Source organism: Oncorhynchus gorbuscha, linkage group LG24, assembly GCF_021184085.1.
Source record: "Oncorhynchus gorbuscha isolate QuinsamMale2020 ecotype Even-year linkage group LG24, OgorEven_v1.0, whole genome shotgun sequence".
In the NCBI taxonomy this organism is placed as follows: Eukaryota; Metazoa; Chordata; class Actinopteri; order Salmoniformes; family Salmonidae; genus Oncorhynchus; species Oncorhynchus gorbuscha.
This window is the reverse complement of record NC_060196.1, coordinates 26385301-26404766: the sequence shown is the minus strand read 5'-3', so window position 1 is coordinate 26404766 and position 19466 is coordinate 26385301. Positions and strand designations below refer to the sequence as shown.

General features: G+C 43.3%; 1 protein-coding gene across 3 annotated transcripts in view; it reads left to right on the top strand.

Moving 5' to 3' along the window:
- The window catches only part of LOC124012594 (sterile alpha motif domain-containing protein 12-like), a 74364-nt gene that overhangs the window by 30090 nt on the left and 24808 nt on the right, over positions 1-19466 (top strand). For 2 of the 3 annotated variants that reach the window (XM_046326379.1, XM_046326378.1), the window contains exons 3-5: positions 4421-4550; positions 16461-16601; positions 18680-18762. In XM_046326379.1, coding sequence (XP_046182335.1) covers positions 4421-4550; positions 16461-16601; positions 18680-18762 — 354 coding nt within the window. The remainder of the gene's footprint in view (positions 1-4420; positions 4551-16460; positions 16602-18679; positions 18763-19466) is intronic. The other variant, XM_046326380.1, reaches the window with a different exon arrangement.

Sequence of the window (19466 nt, the reverse complement as noted above, 5' to 3'; positions counted from 1 at the left end):
CCTACTCATTCAAGGGTTTTTCTTTATTTTACTACATTGTAGAATAAAAGTGAAGACATCAGAGGTATGAAATAACACATGGAATCATGGAGTAACCCAACAAGTTTTTAAAATCAAAATATGTTTTAGATTCTTCAAAGTAGCCACCTTTTGCCTTGATGACAGCTGTGCACACTAATTGGCATCCTCTCAACCATCTGCACCTGGAATGGTTTTCCAACAGTCTTGAAGGAGTTCCCACATACGCTGAGCACTTGGTATATGCTGTTTCAAATCAAATCAAATTTTATTTGTCACATACACATGGTTAGCAGATGTTAATGCGAGTGTAGCGAAATGCTTGTGCTTCTAGTTCCGACAATGCAGTGATAACCAACAAGTAATCTAACTAACAATTCCAAAACTACTGTCTTATACACAGTGTAAGGGGATAAAGAATATGTACATAAGGATATATGAATGAGTGATGGTACAGAGCAGCATACAGTAGATGGTATCGAGTACAGTATATACATATGAGATGAGTATGTAGACAAAGTAAACAAAGAGGAAGAGTTAAAGTGGCTAGTGATACATGTATTACATAAGGATGCAGTCGATGATGTAGAGTACAGTATATGCGTATGCATATGAGATGAATATGAGATGAATAATGTAGGGTAAGTAACATTATATAAGGTAGCATTGTTTAAAGTGGCTAGTGATATATTTACATCAATTCCCATTATTAGAGTGGCTGGAGTTGGGTCAGTTTCCCTTCACTCTGTAGTCCAACTCATCCCAAACCATCTCAATTGGGTTGAGGTTGGGTGATTGTGGAGGAGATGTCATCTGATGCAGCGCTCCATCTCTCTCCTTGGTCAAATAGCCCTTACACTGCCTGGATGTGTATTTTGAGTCATTGTCCTGTTGAAAGACAAAAGCTAGTCCCACTAAGGGCAAACCAGATGGGATGGCGTATCGCTGCAGAATGCTGTGGTCACCTACTCTGTGTCTCACAATGGCACGGCGGTTAGAACCAGAAATCTCAAATTTGGACATATTTCCACCATTCTAATGTCAATTTCTTGTGTTTCTTGGCCCAAGCAAGTCTCTTCATCTTGTTGGTGTCCTTTTTAGTAGGGGTTTCTTTGCAGCAATTCAACCATGGAGGCCTGATTCACGCAGTCTCATCTGAACAGTTGATGTTGAGATGTATCTGTTACTTGAACAAGCATTTATTTAAACTGCAATTTCTGAGGCTGGTAACTCTAATGAACTTATCCTCTGCAGCAGAGGTAACTCTGGGTCTTCCTTTCCTGTGGCAGTCCTCATGAGCGCCAGTTTCATCATAGCACTTGATGGTTTTTGCGACAGCACTTGAAGAAATTTTGGAAGTTCTTGAAATGTTACGTATTGACTGACCTTTGTCTTAAAGTAATGTCGGACTGTCATTTCTCTACTTATTTGAGCTGTTCTTGCCATTATATGGACTTGGTCTTTTACCAAATTGGGCTATCACCTGTATACCACCTCTACCTTGTCACAACACAACTTATTGGCTCAAATGCATTAAGAAGGAAAGAAATTCCACAAATTAACTTTTAACAAGGCAGTCCTGTTAATTGAAATGCATTCCAGGTGACTACCTCATGAAGCTGGTTGAGAGAATGCCAAGAGTGTGCTAAACTGTCATTTAAAAAAAAAGAAGGTTTAGGTTAATACATGATTCCAGAGCTGTTATTTCATAGTTTTGATGTTTTCACTATTATTCTACAATGTAGAACATAGTCCAAATAAAGAAAAACCCTGGAATGAGTAGTTGTCCTGTGTTTTGACTGGTACTGTAGGTCCCATTTATGCTTTGCGAAAACTAAACATTGCGTTCCACAGTAAGAACCTTATACCAATGGTCAAGCATGGTGTGATGGTTTGGGGATGCTTTGCTGCCTAAAGGACCTGGATGACTTGCCTTAGAGATGACTTCCTTCTATTATCTGAGAATTCTACAGGAGAATGTCAGGCCAATCGTCTGTAAGCTGAAGCTGAAGTGCAGCTGGGGTCATGCAGCAAAACAATGATCCAAAACAGACAATCAAGTCTACATTTGATGTTTTGGAATGGCCTAGTCAAAGTCCAGACCGAATCCCAATAGAGATGTTGTGGCAGGACATGAAACGAGCAGTTCATGCCTGATAAAACCCACAAATGTCGCTGCGTTTAAAACGGTTCTGCACGGAAAGAGTGGGTCAAAATTCCTCCACAGCGACTTGAGAGACTGATCAACAACTACAGGAAGCGTTTGGTTGGAGTCAGTTGCCTTAAAGTATTTGCACTCATTCTAAATTCTCTACTTTTGCATATATATTTTTTATATACTGAATCAGATCTTCAATGCAAACCTAAAATTGAGATAAAAGGGAATCTGAGTGAACGAATAACAATTACATACTCATTTGATTTCATAAACAAAAGTTATGCCACACCAACAGTAATGCCGCCGTGTGAAAGTCATTTCCACTTTACACTCTAACTGGTTGTGCCACCTTCAGCTGCAGTGACTCCAACCAAACGCTTCCTGAAGGTGGCACAACCAGTTATTGAGTGTAAAGTGGAAATGACTTTCACACGGGGGCATTACTGTTGGTGTTGCATAACTTTTGTTTATGAAATAAATGAAATGAAATTCGTATGTGATATTGGTTCACTCCGGTTCCCTTCTATCTAATTTTAGGTTTGCGTTGAAGATCTGACATTCAGTATAAAAAAAATATATATATATGCGAAAGTAGAGAATTTAGAATGAGGCCAAATACTTTTTCACTGCACTGCTTCCTGTGGTTGTTGATTAGTCGCACACAAACACACACACACCTTCTTTCTTTCTCTCCCCTTTCCTCCCTACTAGCTCATGGTAGTGTTTCTGGCTCAGCCATCCAGAGCTACACTAGCTCATTCGCCGTATTGTACTGTACCATATGCCCCAGGCTGCTGGTCAGGGTTAATTGGTGGCGAGCTGAGCTGTATTTAATGGTTAACGTGGGTTGTTGTTGCAACACCATCTTCTCCTCAGCGGAGGTCTCCTGTCTCTTCCGTCTCTGCAGATTCGGTGTCTCTGTGGCCTGCCAAAGCAGTCTGTACTCTAACTATACTTGGCACTGGGAGAAGGACAGTCTCTCTCTCTCTCTCTCTCTCTCTCAGTCAGTCAGTCAGTCAGTCAGTCAGTCAGTCAGTCAGTCAGTCAGTCAGTCAGTCAGTCAGTCAGTCAGTCAGTCAGTCAGTCAGTCAGTCAGTCAGTCAGTCAGTCAGTCAGTCAGTCAGTCAGTCAGTCAGTGACATAAAGGGGAATGTGGTGGGTACTGTTATGCTGGCCTAGCCGAGGTGGAGGTATGTTCTATTGCTATGCTGCACCACACAGTGAGCCACTGCTGACTGGAGTGGGAGGTAAATGGGAGGAAGGGGGTGGATGTGAAATTTTAACCACCTCTCTCGGTGGGTAATTTGAGTCGCCCCTCAATCAAAACGAAGCGATGCCAGCACTTTCGCTACAGTGGCGGCTTGTTCAGCGGGACGCACACTGAATGCCTGAGGGATTAGGCAACATATGAACTATCAACCTGGCTGCATGGTGTTGTCTGTCAAAGGATTTATAGTATGTCCCATTTGGTCTGGTAAATAGTGCTGTACAATGATCCCATTAGTTCTTCTTGTGTAACATGCATATCCGCTTATTACCATATCTGTAGACAATGCTATATCATTGGTAAGGGAAAGGGGGATACCTAGTCAGTTGTCCAACTGAATGCATTCAACTGAAATGTGTCTTCTGCATTTAACACAACCCCATCCGAATACTGGCATGTACTGTGTCATTTCTAATCCTCTGAAGACTGGCATGTACTGTGTAATTTCTAACCCTCTGAAGACTGGCATGTACTGTGTAATTTCTAACCCTCTGAAGACTGGCATGTACTGTGTAATTTCTAACCCTCTGAAGACTGGCATGTACTGTGTAGTTTCTAATCCTCTGAAGACTGGCATGTACTGTGTAATTTCTAACCCTCTGAAGACTGGCATGTACTGTGTAATTTCTAACCCTATGAAGACTGGCATGTACTGTGTCATTTCTAATCCTCTGAAGACTGGCATGTACTGTGTAGTTTCTAACCCTCTGAAGACTGGCATGTACTGTGTAATTTCTAACCCTAAGGCCTGCATGGTGTATAAGCTAGCTACTCTTGTGTATTGCTGTCGATTTTACTGACCTGCAGATCTAGTTTTAGGAACTGTGCCATCCGGATTATACAGATGGCCCTTTTATCTGCATTGGTTGATATTGTTTTGTTTGTGTGTGCACTGTATATGTACAGTCTGTGTTAGTACTGTATGTGCCATCTATTTTGCACCTATAAGTCATCTGTTGTCTTTCCCCCCCACGCAGTCGGGGAACGTAAAGCTGTCCAAGCCGGTGGCCCTGTGGACCCAGCAGGACGTGTGCAAGTGGCTGAAGAAGCACTGCCCCAAGCAGCACCAGATCTACAGTGACTCCTTCAAGCAGCATGACATCACAGGTGCGCCCGCCACAGCCCGAGTCTGTCTGTCTCGTCGCGGTTACTGTTGCCACCGTCGCCATGTCAATCATCCCCCTAACGAGCCCCTCCAAGGTCACACCCGCCCACCCGCCCACGACCCGCCTGCCGCATAATGACGAAGGCTAATTGCCACGCACTCAACCTCTCGGAGCACGACTGATTACATTAAGAATGTTTATTTGCAGCTCGCCGTGACTGGCGAAATTGAACACTTCACCCATAATGCACTCAGGCCGTGAGGAAACCGAGGTCGCGGGGGTTAAGGGCTCAACCGGAGCACACGGCAGCGGCGTTCCATTAAGGGGTAGAAAATGCTAGCTGAAAAATGCTGCTTTCCATTAAGATTAGTAGGAGCTGGCGACGTACAGTAAGAATCCCACTTAGCCCATGTCAATAACATGTACATAAACAAATAAAACAGCCAATGATGCACTATGTAATCAATGAAGAAAAGGGCCCGTTTCATCAATCTCATTTTGCTCATGAGAACCATCACCACGAGTTTGGCTAAATTCAAACTTGGCAATAAACTTGGGTTTAAAATAGTAGATCATCTTGAGCACGTTGTCTCTAAATATGCATTTCCTCATTTAGGCCGCCGATAATGAAACAAGCACATGACCTAAGATGTTGTCGCACAATTAGTGTAATGACCTGCGGTCGTGAGATGTTTTTGTCTCAGGATCAGAGGAGTGGATAAGGGGTTAACCACCGGCCCAATTAGCGATAACGATATGCACAAAACACGCTAGTAATTCCCCTCGTCATCCCAACCCGCATGAATTAACCGACTGCAATTAAAACAGGCCAGGCCATACCAATCGGGCTCACAATGCAATTTGCATCCCAAACATGCAGAAATATCATGCATAATTTTTTCACTAGATTAGATTTAACTAGAGCAAGCAAATCATGAGGAATGTTGTATTGTGCTTGAGTACCACACTGTGTAAACAAACTAGTAGAATAGGAACAAGTACTGTGTACACAAAACACAACTAGAAAGACCTATTGAGTCCCACTGGCCAAGGCAAGGAAATTGAGTTGGAAAATGATAATGCTGTGTGTGGTTAGTTTCTGGTCTGATTAGGAGAAGGCCCTTTGTTTGATAGGACTTATTTTTGCTATGGTATCTATGGTAACAGAGTAGTAAGATAATATTTCAACAGTCAGAGAGAACCCAACGCTCTTGTAGGAAGTCAATACTACCAATTTCATTGGTCTTGGCCCACTGGTCATCCTTTCAGAAGTAGCAAATCAATACAGGGCACCGAAACCAAATCATAACTCTTACACGTCCCTTATTTATGTCCCAGCTCTGACAGTGTAAGATATTTTACATCTCAAGGCTTAGCAGCAGCACTACGTTTTCAATTCTTTGAACGGCTTCAATATGCAGCTGTCGGTTGCCATCCCCTGCCAGCAACGTGGAGGCAAAGTCAAAATCAATGTTTCCCATCCGAGCACCTCGATTGCCAAGATCCCCCCCACCACCCCCTCTCTCGACACTCCCGAAAGACCACCTCCGAGTTTGACATTAACACCGAGCTGTCATTTTAAAATGCATTAAAGCATATTAAGGTGTAATTAGATATTAGTCCCCTAATCTTGTGTAATTACAGAGACTGAGTCGTGGCAGCGAGCAAACAGCATAGTGTGGTAAATGAGTTTAGTACACATTTACTGATACCCGTAAGTGTAATCAGTGCAGAGGTGCACAAACATATGTAATCAGAAGAGGGAAGTGAAGGGGTTGGCGTCGATTGAATCGCACTCCCCTGTCACGGAGCGGTGCATTGAATGAATTAGAACATGGTGATCCAATGGCCTCCCACTCCAGACAGATAAAGAAAGGAATTGGATTAGATATGAGACAGTTGGGTGGTGTATCCCAAATGGCACCCTATTCCGTATGTAGTGCGCTACTTTTGACCTATAGGGGCCCATATGGCACTGGACAGAAGTAGTGCACTATGTGGCAGGTAGCCTAGTGGTTAGTGCGTTGTGCCAGTAACCGAAAGGTTGCTAGATCGAATCCCCAAGCTGACAAGGTAAAAATCTGTCGTTCTGCCCAGTGTTAACCCAGTGTTACTAGGCCGTCATTGTAAATAAGAATTTGTTCTTAACTGACTTGCCTAGATAAATAAAGGTTAAAAAAAAAAAAAAATTGTAGGGAATAGAGTGCCATTTGGGACACACACTTGCAGTAAAAAATGGAAGAATCAAACAATCTAAAGTGACTGTCGAGAAATTGTGATGTTTTTAACAGCATTGGTTCTATTCAGTGGTTCACCTCCGTAAGAGCATAATGTAAGAAGGATAGTAGTCTTTTATTGTAATATCGAGTGTTTTGATGTATCACCAAGTGCTATTGGAAAAACCCTGATTGCTGCTTAACCCAGTTGCACATGTTGCACACCGCTTATAAATGTTGTAAAAGGTATAAGCTTGTCACACAGCCAAGTTCCATCCTGTAAACATCCCCTCGTTTTATCCTCGGTCCATCTCTCCCTTTACAAATCACAGTGGCACATATTACACAGTGGCAACCTGTGAGACACCTACCCAGACATGTTCAAATCACAGTCGGTGTAGGTTAGGATGGGCTGGTGCTCATTCCCCGAGTACTGTTTAGGACCCAATCAATGCAATGCAAATGGTCCGGGTGGCCATTTTGATTCATTGTTCAGCAGTCTTATGGCTTAATAGAAGCTATTAAGGAGCCTTTTGGACCAATACTTGGCGCTCCGGTACCGCTTGCCGTGTGTTAGCAGAGACAACAGTCTATGACTTTGGTGACTGGAGTCTTTGACCGTTACCCAGTAGAGGGGTCATTTAAATGGTGTTTTTCACCTTTCTCGCAGCTCATCAAATATACATTTGCTTCCCTGTGCGACACCTACCCAAGCACGATCAACTCATAATCTACACCGACTGATTTGAACGTGCCTGGGTAGGAGTCGCACAGGGTAGAAAATGTATACCCATCTACTGGGCAATAGGCCTAAACAGCACTTGAGGAATGAGGACTAGCCCATCCTAAACTACACCAATGTCTCTCCGAGGACTAGGCATTCAGGCTAAAGGCTACATGCTTATTACTGACGCCACTGTTGACCATTTTAGTAAGTTGAAAAATAAACATGATACTACCTGAATATTCTCCTTAGAGGTCTTCACAGATCCAAAAACTTTCACCCGGAACCGATACGCATAAATAAAAATGAATATAGAGGCCCGTTTCAAATGGACCAAAGGACAACTAGACCCCCTACGTATAGAGACCTGGTCGAATCCAGACCCGGTACGATCCGAGTGAGGGAAGCAGCAGAAAATGTTTATTTTTAATTTTTAAAGCTACTTTATTAATCGGAGCTGATAAAGCACTAGAGGGAGAGGGGTGCCACTCTAGCAGGTGGGGGGAGGGGTCGTACTGTGAGCGAGTGACATGGGGAGCAGGGAAGATGGGAGGGGAGAGACAAGTGACAGAAACCAACCAACCAAGCCATCTCGCACTATAGCTGCCATAGCTAGGTTATTTATCATCAAATATGATTACGTAGGACCGGTGTTGCATTGCATCAAACTGGGAGACTCTAATTAAGCTAAGCTAACTGAGGCTGCAGTGCATGCGCTTTCTCATCCTACAACTCCGTTCAGAATATTAAGTAGCAACCTGACTGTCTGTTGGCTGTTGGTCGTTTGTAGGCTATCCTTTAAAAGTCATTTTAATTCCATCTTCCATTGATTCCATATCTTCTAACTTTTGCCTCACGATGTGAGGCTCTATGGCTGTAGCCTATTGCTGCTTTGATGACTTATGATTGGCCAACCGCAAGCTACACGCTCCACTCTCATGAAAAGCAAGAGCCACATTATTACTGATACCATTTCTCTCGCTCTCTCTACTGCAGCAGTCTCCTTCTGATCTGTATGGGCCCTTTCGGACAAGTCTGTTAGAATTACACATACCCACATACCTGTGACTATTAAATGAGATCTGACCCAAAGCTGTGACATTATTTAGAATTCTGGACCTGCTCGGGTCCTGGATCGGGTCTCTGGTATTTGGGTAGACATGGATCTGTGAAGGCCTCTAATTCTCCTAGCAAATGACCCACCTGGACAGCTGTCGGGTAGAGAGGCAGAGGGGATTGTCAGTTAGTCATCCCACTGATGAGGTGATTTTTTAAAAATATTTTTAAGTGGGCCTTGATTATGTCTTGACGATGTCTGGATCCAAGCGGGGTGGATTGCTTGATTATGAGGTTAGATTGATCCCAAGTGATCTTAAGTGTGGAATTCTGAAGGATGCAATTGATCCTCAATGATTGTGAGAAAAACATTGAGTGATTACAATGGAACGAACGCATAGTAAGTGATCAGATTGGATCGGAGTGATCTGGAGAGCCACCTAATTGTATGATCATTTGGTTCCTCTCACAAATCAAATACAATGTCTTATATTGTTCCTCTGTGCTAGTTAATAAACAACGATTAGTGACCAGATACTGTAGATGGGCAGCGACTCTGCATTAGCATCCTGCTGAGGTTGCAGTCTGTGCATCTGATTATCCCTCTGCTGCTGTGCTTGGCTTCATTCAGGAAGAGGGCTGCAGCCCATTGAGAATGATGCCCCTCTTTTCTCCAGTCAGAAATAACATTAGCATCTAATTTGGAACCGATCTCAGAGCATAGTCCATCTCATGGACATTTGGGAGCCAAGTTTTTCTTTTACAATATCGTGCCTAGGTTACTAAGAGTTGCATCATGGTCACGGTGTATTTGTAATGTGTGCCAGTAAGCCAAGTACTAGTAAAGGATGGTATACACAGCGTGTGGGAATGTTGACTCTCATATTTACTTAGACAACAGTGGGCCACATTAAATCGGCTAGTGGGCCGGATCTGGCTCACAGACCACCAGTTTTAGACCATTATAGAATATTACGTTGACAAGGATGTATTGCTCATTGCATGAAAGGAATTATTGCATATGTGGAAGGTAACCAGAGACTCCTGAGACATTCAGTAGTCTATACCCACTTACACAGAAGACCCAAACATGCAGCTGTGTCTGACGGTTTTATCTAGATCTACATTCTCCCCCTCTATCTCCAGCCCAGCTCGTACTGTCAAACACATGAACACATGTATGTTTGCTGACTGGAGCCATTTGGAGAGAGTTGGGAAAGTGAGGCTAATTTGCTGCTTTTGTGCCCCTGTCCTCACCCTCTGCTGCTCCACAGAGCAGTAATTAGCATGGCTTTTGGTTCAAACTCGAAAAGGGACAGATCCCGCAGGGGGGGTGTGTGTGTGTGTGTGTGTGTGTGTGTGTGTGTGTGTGTGTGTGTGTGTGTGTGTGTGTGTGTGTGTGTGTGTACTCTAAGCCCCATTCATCAAACGCGGTGGTCGACTGTGCCAGGCCATAGATTAATCTGCCAGCAGCCCCACACTGAGGGAGGTCTGCACTCCCCCTGCCCATTAATCTAACGCCTGGTCTGTGGGCTCTGTGTGTGTGTGCACTGTAGGTTTGTATATGTAGATTTATGAATATGCTGACTTGAATAATGTATATTACAGTATCTGTACCTTTATAGGGGGGAGTAGTCATTTTTAATAGTAACTCATATTTGGATGAGGAGGAGGCAGTGCCTCATTCCCAGGCAGGTTTGGGGTAATGATATAGAGGGGCGGACAGTGAGAGAGGGCAGAGCTAACACCGCCAACCAACAGGCTACAGAGGTAATGATATAGAAGGGTGGACAGGCTACTGGAGAGTGAGAAGAGTGGGAGTGAAATTTAAATCCAATCAATATTGTGCAACTGAAGAGACAGAAGTGGCTTAAATCATTTTCTCTGTCAATTGGCCAAAGATAAGTGGATACAGGAGATGAAGTAAAAAGGGAGCTTTGTTGTCTGGCAATGTTCCCATCAGACAGAGCTAGAAGAGAGGAAAGTATTACACTTATTCAGATGGAAACAGAAGCCCTCTTACCTTAGCTGAGGTTGAGTCAGAGTGTGTGTGCGTGTGCATTAGGGATGGGCACGGGTAATCGAATATCCAGATATCCGAACGGACGTTAGTATTTCATTACTTAAGTGAGTGTTCATTTTTGGAGTAGACCTATTTTAACAATGAAAACGATTTTTCTAAATGAAATAATCCTTGCGACGTTTTTATAAAATGGTGAGTTGAGCTACTGCTGTGCATTTCGCTGTCCAGGCTGCCCTGACATCGGTATGCTGTTTCCCCCACTTCAAATAGCAATTCTTCTGTCATGGCAAAAATCTCCGTCGCTGTTGCTGACAAATTACCTGAGAAAAGCACCCTGTCCCCTGTTTAATTTTTGCGTCATTCTGATCGGTCGAGCAAACTACTTACTATAAGAATTTTTACTATCCGAAAAACTGACATGATATTATTCGAATACTAACATAACCAATCTCTAAATAAAACCATGTTACCTGCCATGATGTGACCCATTAGGAAATAGCTACTCTAACTCCATCACTGTCCCAGTGGTCCCGCATTTTGGGGTCACTGTGCTTTGTCTTAGCACTCCACTCATCCCCAAGTTGTCTAGTCAATCCTGTACAAGTCTCTTCTTTCTCTACACTCTTCCTCTTTCCTTACTTTTTGTCTTCTCTTTTTTTCAAATCCACGCCCAGTCCCTCTCAACTAGAGGTCGACTGATTATGATTTTTTTTTCAACGCCGATACCGATTATTGGAGGACCAAAAAAGCCAATGCCGATTAATCGGGGGGGGGGGGGGGGGTAATTTCATTTTTAAATGTATTTGTAATAATGACAATTTGTTTTATTTATTTATTTCACCTTTATTTAACCAGGTAGGCAAGTTGAGAACAAGTTCTCATTTACAATTGCGACCTGGCCAAGATAAAGCAAAGCAGTTCGACACATACAACGACACAGAGTTACACATGGAGTAAAACAAACATACAGTCAATAATACAGTATAAACAAGTCTATATACGATGTGAGCAAATGAGGTGAGATAAGGGAGGTAAAGGCAAAAAAGGCCATGGTGGCAAAGTAAATACAATATAGCAAGTAAAACACTGGAATGGTAGATTTGCAATGGAAGAATGTGCAAAGTAGAAATAAAAATAATGGGGTGCAAAGGAGCGAAATTAATTAATTAATTAAATACGGTTGGGAAAGAGGTAGTTGTTTGGGCTAAATTATAGGTGGGCTATGTACAGGTGCAGTAATCTGTGAGCTGCTCTGACAGTTGGTGCTTAAAGCTAGTGAGGGAGATAAGTGTTTCCAGTTTCAGAGATTTTTGTGGTTCGTTCCAGTCATTGGCAGCAGAGAACTGGAAGGAGAGGCGGCCAAAGAAAGAATTGGTTTTGGGGGTGACTAGAGAGATATACCTGCTGGAGCGTGTGCTATAGGTGGGAGATGCTATGGTGACCAGCGAGCTGAGATAAGGGGGGACTTTACCTAGCAGGGTCTTGTAGATGACATGGAGCCAGTGGGTTTGGCGACGAGTATGAAGCGAGGGTCAGCCAACGAGAGCGTACAGGTCGCAATGGTGGGTAGTATATGGGGCTTTGGTGACAAAACGGATTGCACTGTGATAGACTGCATCCAATTTGTTGAGTAGGGTATTGGAGGCTATTTTGTAAATGACATCGCCAAAGTCGAGGATTGTTAGGATGGTCAGTTTTACAAGGGTATGTTTGGCAGCATGAGTGAAGGATGCTTTGTTGCGAAATAGGAAGCCAATTCTAGATTTAACTTTGGATTGGAGATGTTTGATATGGGTCTGGAAGGAGAGTTTACAGTCTAACCAGACACCTAAGTATTTGTAGTTGTCCACGTATTCTAAGTCAGAGCCGTCCAGAGTAGTGATGTTGGACAGGCGGGTAGGTGCAGGTAGCGATCGGTTGAAGAGCATGCATTTAGTTTTACTTGTATTTAAGAGGCCACGGAAGGAGAGTTGTATGGCATTGAAACTTGCCTGGAGGGTTGTTAACATTGTCCAGATAAGGGCCAGAAGTATACAGAATGGTGTCGTCTGCATAGAGGTGGATCAGAGACTCACCAGCAGCAAGAGCGACCTCATTGATGTATACAGAGAATACTGAATGAACACTTATTTTAACTTAATATAATACATCAATAAAATCAATTTAGCCTCAAGTAAATAATGAAACATGTTCAATTTGGTTTAAATAATGCAAAAACAAAGTGTTGGAGAAGAAAGTAAAAGTGCAATATGTGCTATGTAAGGAAGCTAACATTTCAGTTCCTTGCTCAGAACATGAGAACATATGAAAGCTGGTGGTTCCTTTTAACACGAGTCTTCAATATTCCCAGGTAAGAAGGTTTAGGTTGTAGTTAGTATAGGAATTATAGGACTAATAGGACTAATTATAGGACCCTCTATACCATTTGTATTTCATTAACCTTTGACTATTGGATGTTCTTATAGGCACTTTAGTATTTCCAGTGTAACAGTATAGCTTCCGTCCCTCTCCTCGCTCCATGGGCTCGAACCAGCAACACAACGACAACAGCCACCATCGAAGCAACGTTACCCATGCAGAGCAAGGGGAACAACTACTAGAAGGCTCAGAGCGAGTGACGTTTGAAATGCTATTAGCACATGCTAACTAGCTAGCCATTTCACATCGGTTACACCAGCCTCATCTCGGGAGTTGATAGGGTTGAAGTCATAAACAGTGCAATGCTTGACGCACAACAAAGCGCTGCTGACAAAACGCATGAAAGTGCTGTTTGAATTCATGTTTACGTGCCTGCTTCTGCCTACCACCGCTCAGTCAGATACTTAGATACTTGTATGCTTGTATGCTCAGTCAGATTACATGCAACGCAGGGCACGATATTACTAGATATTATCTAGCATCACCCATAGTTAACTAGTGTAGTTAACTAATGATTATGATTGATTGTTTTTTATAAGATGAGTGCTAGCTAGCAACTTACCTTGGCTTACTGCATTCGTGTAACAGGCAGTCTCCTTGTGGAGTGCAACGAGAGAGAGGCAGGTCGTTATTGCGTTGGACTAGTTAACTGTAAGGTTGCAAGTTTGGATCCCCCGAGCTGACAAGGTGAAAATCTGACATTCTGCCCCTGAACAAGGCAGTCAACCCACTGTTCCTAGGCCGTCATTGAAAATAAGAATGTGTTCTTAATGGACTTGCCTAGTTAAATAAAGATTAAATAAAGGTGTACATTTTTTTATGAAAACTTGAAATCGGCCCTAATTAATCAGCCATTCCGATGAATCGGTCGACCTCTACTCTCAACCTTCTCTCTCTTCAGGCGTTCTCCCCTCATCCTCTACTCCTCTCTTCTTTCTTCGCCCGGACATGCTACACTGCTCTGTGTATTAATTGTGGTTTGATACATTACCTGTTGTGGCTTCGTGGGATTGTTGAGTCAAATACTCAGAACCGCAGTAGAGAGAGAGAAGTCTGGACCTCCACAGAGGCGTTTCGCCCGGCTGCTACTGGAAGGAGAGGAGAGGCGCTATGTTGGCACTGTCGCCCAAAAACTGGCAGCTTGGCTCCGATTGGCTCTTATCTCGACGCATCTTAAGCTGTCCACAATCGTGCCATTCTATCGCCTTTTAACTCTGAGCTGTTGATGACTAAAGATGCGTTATTATAGCAGTTGTTTAGTCATTGATCTGAAAGCTTTATCTCTCATACATCCTGTATGGTTGTTTGTTTATAGAACAGATAGCCACGAGGTAAAGCTAAAGAGGTGTCCCTGTTGAAAGGCAGATTTGTGTCGGATTTCGGATGAGGTGCCAAGTGATGGTTGGTCGTTATTTATAGACTCCTCAAGTAATCCTTTAACGTTCATATTGTCGTTCTCACCCCCTCACTCACGTCCCATTTTACTGGCCCCCGTAGACCAGTAAAATGTCTGTAGTTAGTTACTCTGTATTTGTGTAGTAGTCATCATTAAACCATACAGGAGCTGGCATTACAATTTGATGAGATTTTTTTGGACACATTTAGCGTTTTTGTCACACTTGCCATAGTTATCTGCAAATAAAGTGTTTTGGCAGAGTAGAATTTCCGATGCTGTAGAGCTCTGCGATTTAGGCAGCAACCAATATCGTGATACATTTCTTAAACTGATGCGATAACGATAAGTTTATAACCTTAATCTGCTGGGTTTATATTTTTAAACTACAACTACTACTAGTTTGATGGTGGTAGCCATCTGTTGTCACTTGTAACAAACACCCATTTAGCAAAGTTATTCATTTCCAACTTCACATTTCTCTAGTATAGGCTACTTATTGTAATGAACGATATCAGCAAAAGGCCTGCGATAAGTTATCAGTGTGGTGTTGATAATTCTCGGTTTATCGTCCCAGCTCTACAATGCTGTCAGCTTTATACCACCAACACACAGCTTTGTGCGGTAATTCATGGTTGCATAAAGCCTAAAACTGTATTAAATCACCAAAAGTGACTTTCAGAAGATGACCTAGCCTACAATGCTTTCACAAAACACCCTTTTTTTTGTTATTTTTGTTACCTCAAATAATGAGCCGTGTCAAAGAAAGTAAATATGCACAAAGTCGTTAAGTAACAAATGGTTCTGAAAATCTACAGTGGGTAAAGAGTCAGTAAGTACAGTGCTGTTGGAGGAGTGGATGGGAGGAAGGAGCTCGGGGGTGAAAGAGAGAGCATGTGACAGTCACACCACCGTAGTCCCGCTGTGAGACCGTAAACCAGGGAAAGTTCACGGCTGCTAGCCAATCAGGAGGAGCGATCCGGAGCCCAGAGTCATTAGGGTCAACGAGCGATGGGTGGCTCTACAGGGGTCGGGTTTATGCATGGTAGTCACCATGAATGATCTACTATCTAGCTCCCCAATCCCGCACACTGCCACAAAGGCCTTCCATAAAACGAGCGTAATTAATTAGACTGTACTTTCTCCGCTGCGTTTTAATTACCGGACCAAATCCGCCACTTTTGAAACAAATTATATTAAAGAACATTTAAATTAGGGATTATGAAAATCAAGAGCTCCCAGAAGGAGGTGCCTATGGGTGAAAGAAGAGAACTAATTATGTTAAGTGTGTTATGTCGCAAGATGAAGATATTTCTTCAGTGGGTCATCGTTGGCTGCTCGACGCTACCTGCTAGCATACCCGCGCAGAAATTGAATAACATGTATTGAATGGATAGACTAGAGCAGGGATCATCAACTAGATGCATTTTATTTTTCTTGAGGGGATGGTCGGGGGGCCGGAACGTAATTACAAATCGTTTGTAGGCTGCAGATTGACCACAGGAAGCCCAAACTGATATATTTGACTGAAACAATCATTTCAAACCTTGCTTACATTTGTATATGATCACGTCTCTCCATTTTGATTTTACATTTCCAATCACTTGCAGCTGATTTCCTGGTGTTTGTACATGTCAAGCACTGAACATGAAACAATTAATATATGTTGTTTATTTTGTTCAGAAAACAAATTTGGCCCACTGGCTGCCAGTTGGGGAACCCTGGACTAGAGAATGATCTATTCATGGTTTGAGATTAGTCCCCTTGGTGAGATCTACACATAATGTAAATGGGATATTTCATGGATGTATATATTGTGCTGCTTATTGTATGTAGCAAAGTTGAATGCAGTTGAAGGCAGCATTCAGAGAGACAGTCCTTTTTGGTCAGTTATGCTTTAGTTCACCTTGAGGTGCTTCAGAGATCTGAAGTGTGATCCAATTCCAAACAATTGATCAATTTCATTAAATATACATTGTTACTTATGGTGTTTATTCTGGGTGGGAGAGACGCATCAGTCGTATCTCATGAGGGGTTGGTTTTAACCTTTCTTTCGCTCTCTCTCCCCTCTTTCCATCCAGGACGGGCTCTGATGAGATTGACGGACAGGAAGCTGGAGCGAATGGGCATCATGCAGGAGGGCCAACGGCAGTACATCCTCCAGCAGGTCCTGCAGCTCCGCGTCAGAGAGGAAGTCCGAACCCTGCAACTACTCACGCAAGGTATACAGCGCATTCGGGAAAGTATTCAGACCCGTAGGTTTTTCCCCACATTTTGTTACGTTACAGCCTTTATTCTAAAATGGATTTTAAAAAATGTTTTCCCTCGTCAATCTACACACAATACCCCATAATGACAAATCAAAAACATTTTATTTATTTATTTTGTGAAGTTGTAAAAAAAATATTAAAAAATCACATTTAACATAAGTATTCAGACCCATTACTCAGTACTTTGTTGAAACACCTTTTGGCAGGGATTACAGCCTAGAGTCTTCTTGTGTATGACGCTACAAGCTTGGCACACCTGTATTTGGGGTGTTTCTCCCATTCCTCTCTGCAGATCCTCTCAAGCTCTGTCAGGTTGGATGGGGAGCATTGCTGCACAGCTATTTTCAGGTATCTCCAGAGATGTTCGATCGGGTTCAAATCTGGGCTCTGGCTGGGACACTCAAGGACATTCAAAGACTGCTTAGGGTCGTTGTCCTGTTGGAAGATCAACCTTTGCCCCAGTCTGAGGTCCTGAGCGCTCTGGAGCAGGTATCAAGGATATCTCTGTACTTTTCTCCATACATCTTTGCCTCGATCCTGACTAGTCTCCCAGTCCATGCCTCTGAAAAACATCTCCACAACGTGATGCTGCCACCACCATGTTTCACCGTAGGGATGGTGCCAGACACTTTGCATTGTCTATAGAATTCAATCTTGGTTTCTCATGGTCTGAGAGACTTTTAGGTTCCTTTTGGCAAACTCCAAGTAGGCTGTCATGTGCCTTTTACTGAGGAGTGGCTTCCGTCTGGCCACTCTACCAAAAGGCCTGATTGGTAGAGTCCTGCAGAGATGGTTGTCCGTCTGGAAGGTTCTCCAATCTTCACAGAGGAGCTCGGGTCAGAGTGACCATCGGTTTCTTGGTCACCTCCCTGACCAAGGCCCTTCTCCCCTGATTGCTCAGTTTGGCCGGGCGGGCAGCTCTAGTAAGGGACTCGATGGTTCCAAACTTCTTGCATTTAAGAATGATGGAGGCCATTGTGTTCTTGGTGACCTTCAACGCTGCAGACATTTTTTGGTACCCTTCCCCAATCTGTGCCTCGACACAATCATGGCTTGGAGCTCTATGAACAATTCATTCAACCTCATGGCTTGGTTTTTGGTCTGACATGCACTGTCAACTGTAGAACCTTATATAGACAGGTGTATGCCTTTCCAAATCATGTCCAATCAATTTAATTTACCACAGGTGGGCTCCAAGTTTTAGAAACATCTCATGGATGATCAATGGAAACAGGATGCATTTGAGCTCAATTTCGAGTCATAGCAAAGGGCCTGAATATTTAGGTAAATACGGTATTCCTGTTTTCGCTTTGTCATTGTGGGGTAGTTGTGTGTGTGTGTGTGTGTGTGTGTAGATTGCTGAGTACTTTTTATTTTATTTTTTAAAATCAGTTTTGTGTGGGGTAGTGTCTCAAATGGCCCCCTATTCCCTATATAGCGCACTACGTTTGACCAACAGTAGGAATATAATGAAAAGGGTGCCATCTGGGATGCACCTCATAAAACCCCTGTCATTGGTCATGATAAAGCCTGTTTGACCAGTGACCAGCTTTAAAAATGATAGGCCATTTCACTCACCCGATTGCATGGTCGTGTGTCTTTACACTCAGTCAGTTTAAATTGTTCTCGAGGCAGACAGCCACCTGCCCCAATCAGCACTACAGCCAATTTATGTGTGTATTTCTGGGACCTACTCTCTACAGTCTGTCTCCTCATATCAGATCATCGTCCAAGCCCAACACTGAGTAACTGACCCCCTCACATCCAGTCATTCTTAGCGATTCGTCTCTCCTCAGAATCACTCGCACTGACACGCCCACATCACCACTGGCAACTGGAATCAGCCTCATCCCCATCAACTTGTCTCTTGCTGTCAACACAGACCGCTTTTGCCTCGGGGGCGAAACCCAAATACTGGGAAACTGTTCTCGTCATGAATTCCTGGAAAACAGTTGGAGTTGTGTTTTCGCTTTGATGGCCCTTTCTTATTGCCACTCTTCTCTCTCTTGCCACTTGTTTTGCCCTTGCAGTGCTGACGAGCAGAGAGCGGGAGGGGAGAGCGAGAGACCAGTGGATAGGCTGGAACAGACTAGGGCCCCCGGGCAAATCCACTGTAGGTGCTACTGCTGGGAAAGAGTTGAAATAAGGGAGAACAAGAGGGGTAGAGAGGGGCCTCCTCTGTCTCTAGAAGGCTGAAGCTTGTGCTACTGAAATACTGCTGTGAGAGGAGTAGTGAGAATTAGAACAGTGAGGGAAGAGAGGTGAGAGAAGGAGAAAGAAATGGTGATTGGTGTGAAGAAAGGAGGAAGTGCAAAAAGAAGAGATTGAGGGAAGGAGATGGACAGAGGAGAACTAGTTTTAGTGCATATACTGCGGAAAGTGCTCGGTGGGTCAATTGTGGGGGAAGCAAACACTGAATGAGGATGACAAGATGATAGAGGGAGAGAGCCTGAAACAGAGGGGAGCTAGTGTACTTCAGACACCTTTGGAATACATGTGTGGGAAGGCTAACAGCTGGAAAGGACCTAATGGTGAGGGAAGTTGAGATAAGTGACATGTTTTTTTTTGTGTGTGAGAAAAGTAGAGACTGAAGGAGAGATGAGGAGAGGAGATTGCTGGTGTAGTGATTAACCTTTAAGGCACAGTAGGCCATGGGAGGAAAATGGATTCCCATCTCTCACTCCCTTCATCGTTTCCATACCAGAGGGATGATTCTGAAGGATTCTCTACTTTTTTTTATCAACAAAAAGGGAGAGTTGTCCTTTTGCTAAACACTAATAGTCAAGTTAGGGAAAGACGACTTTTAGACTGCGGAGC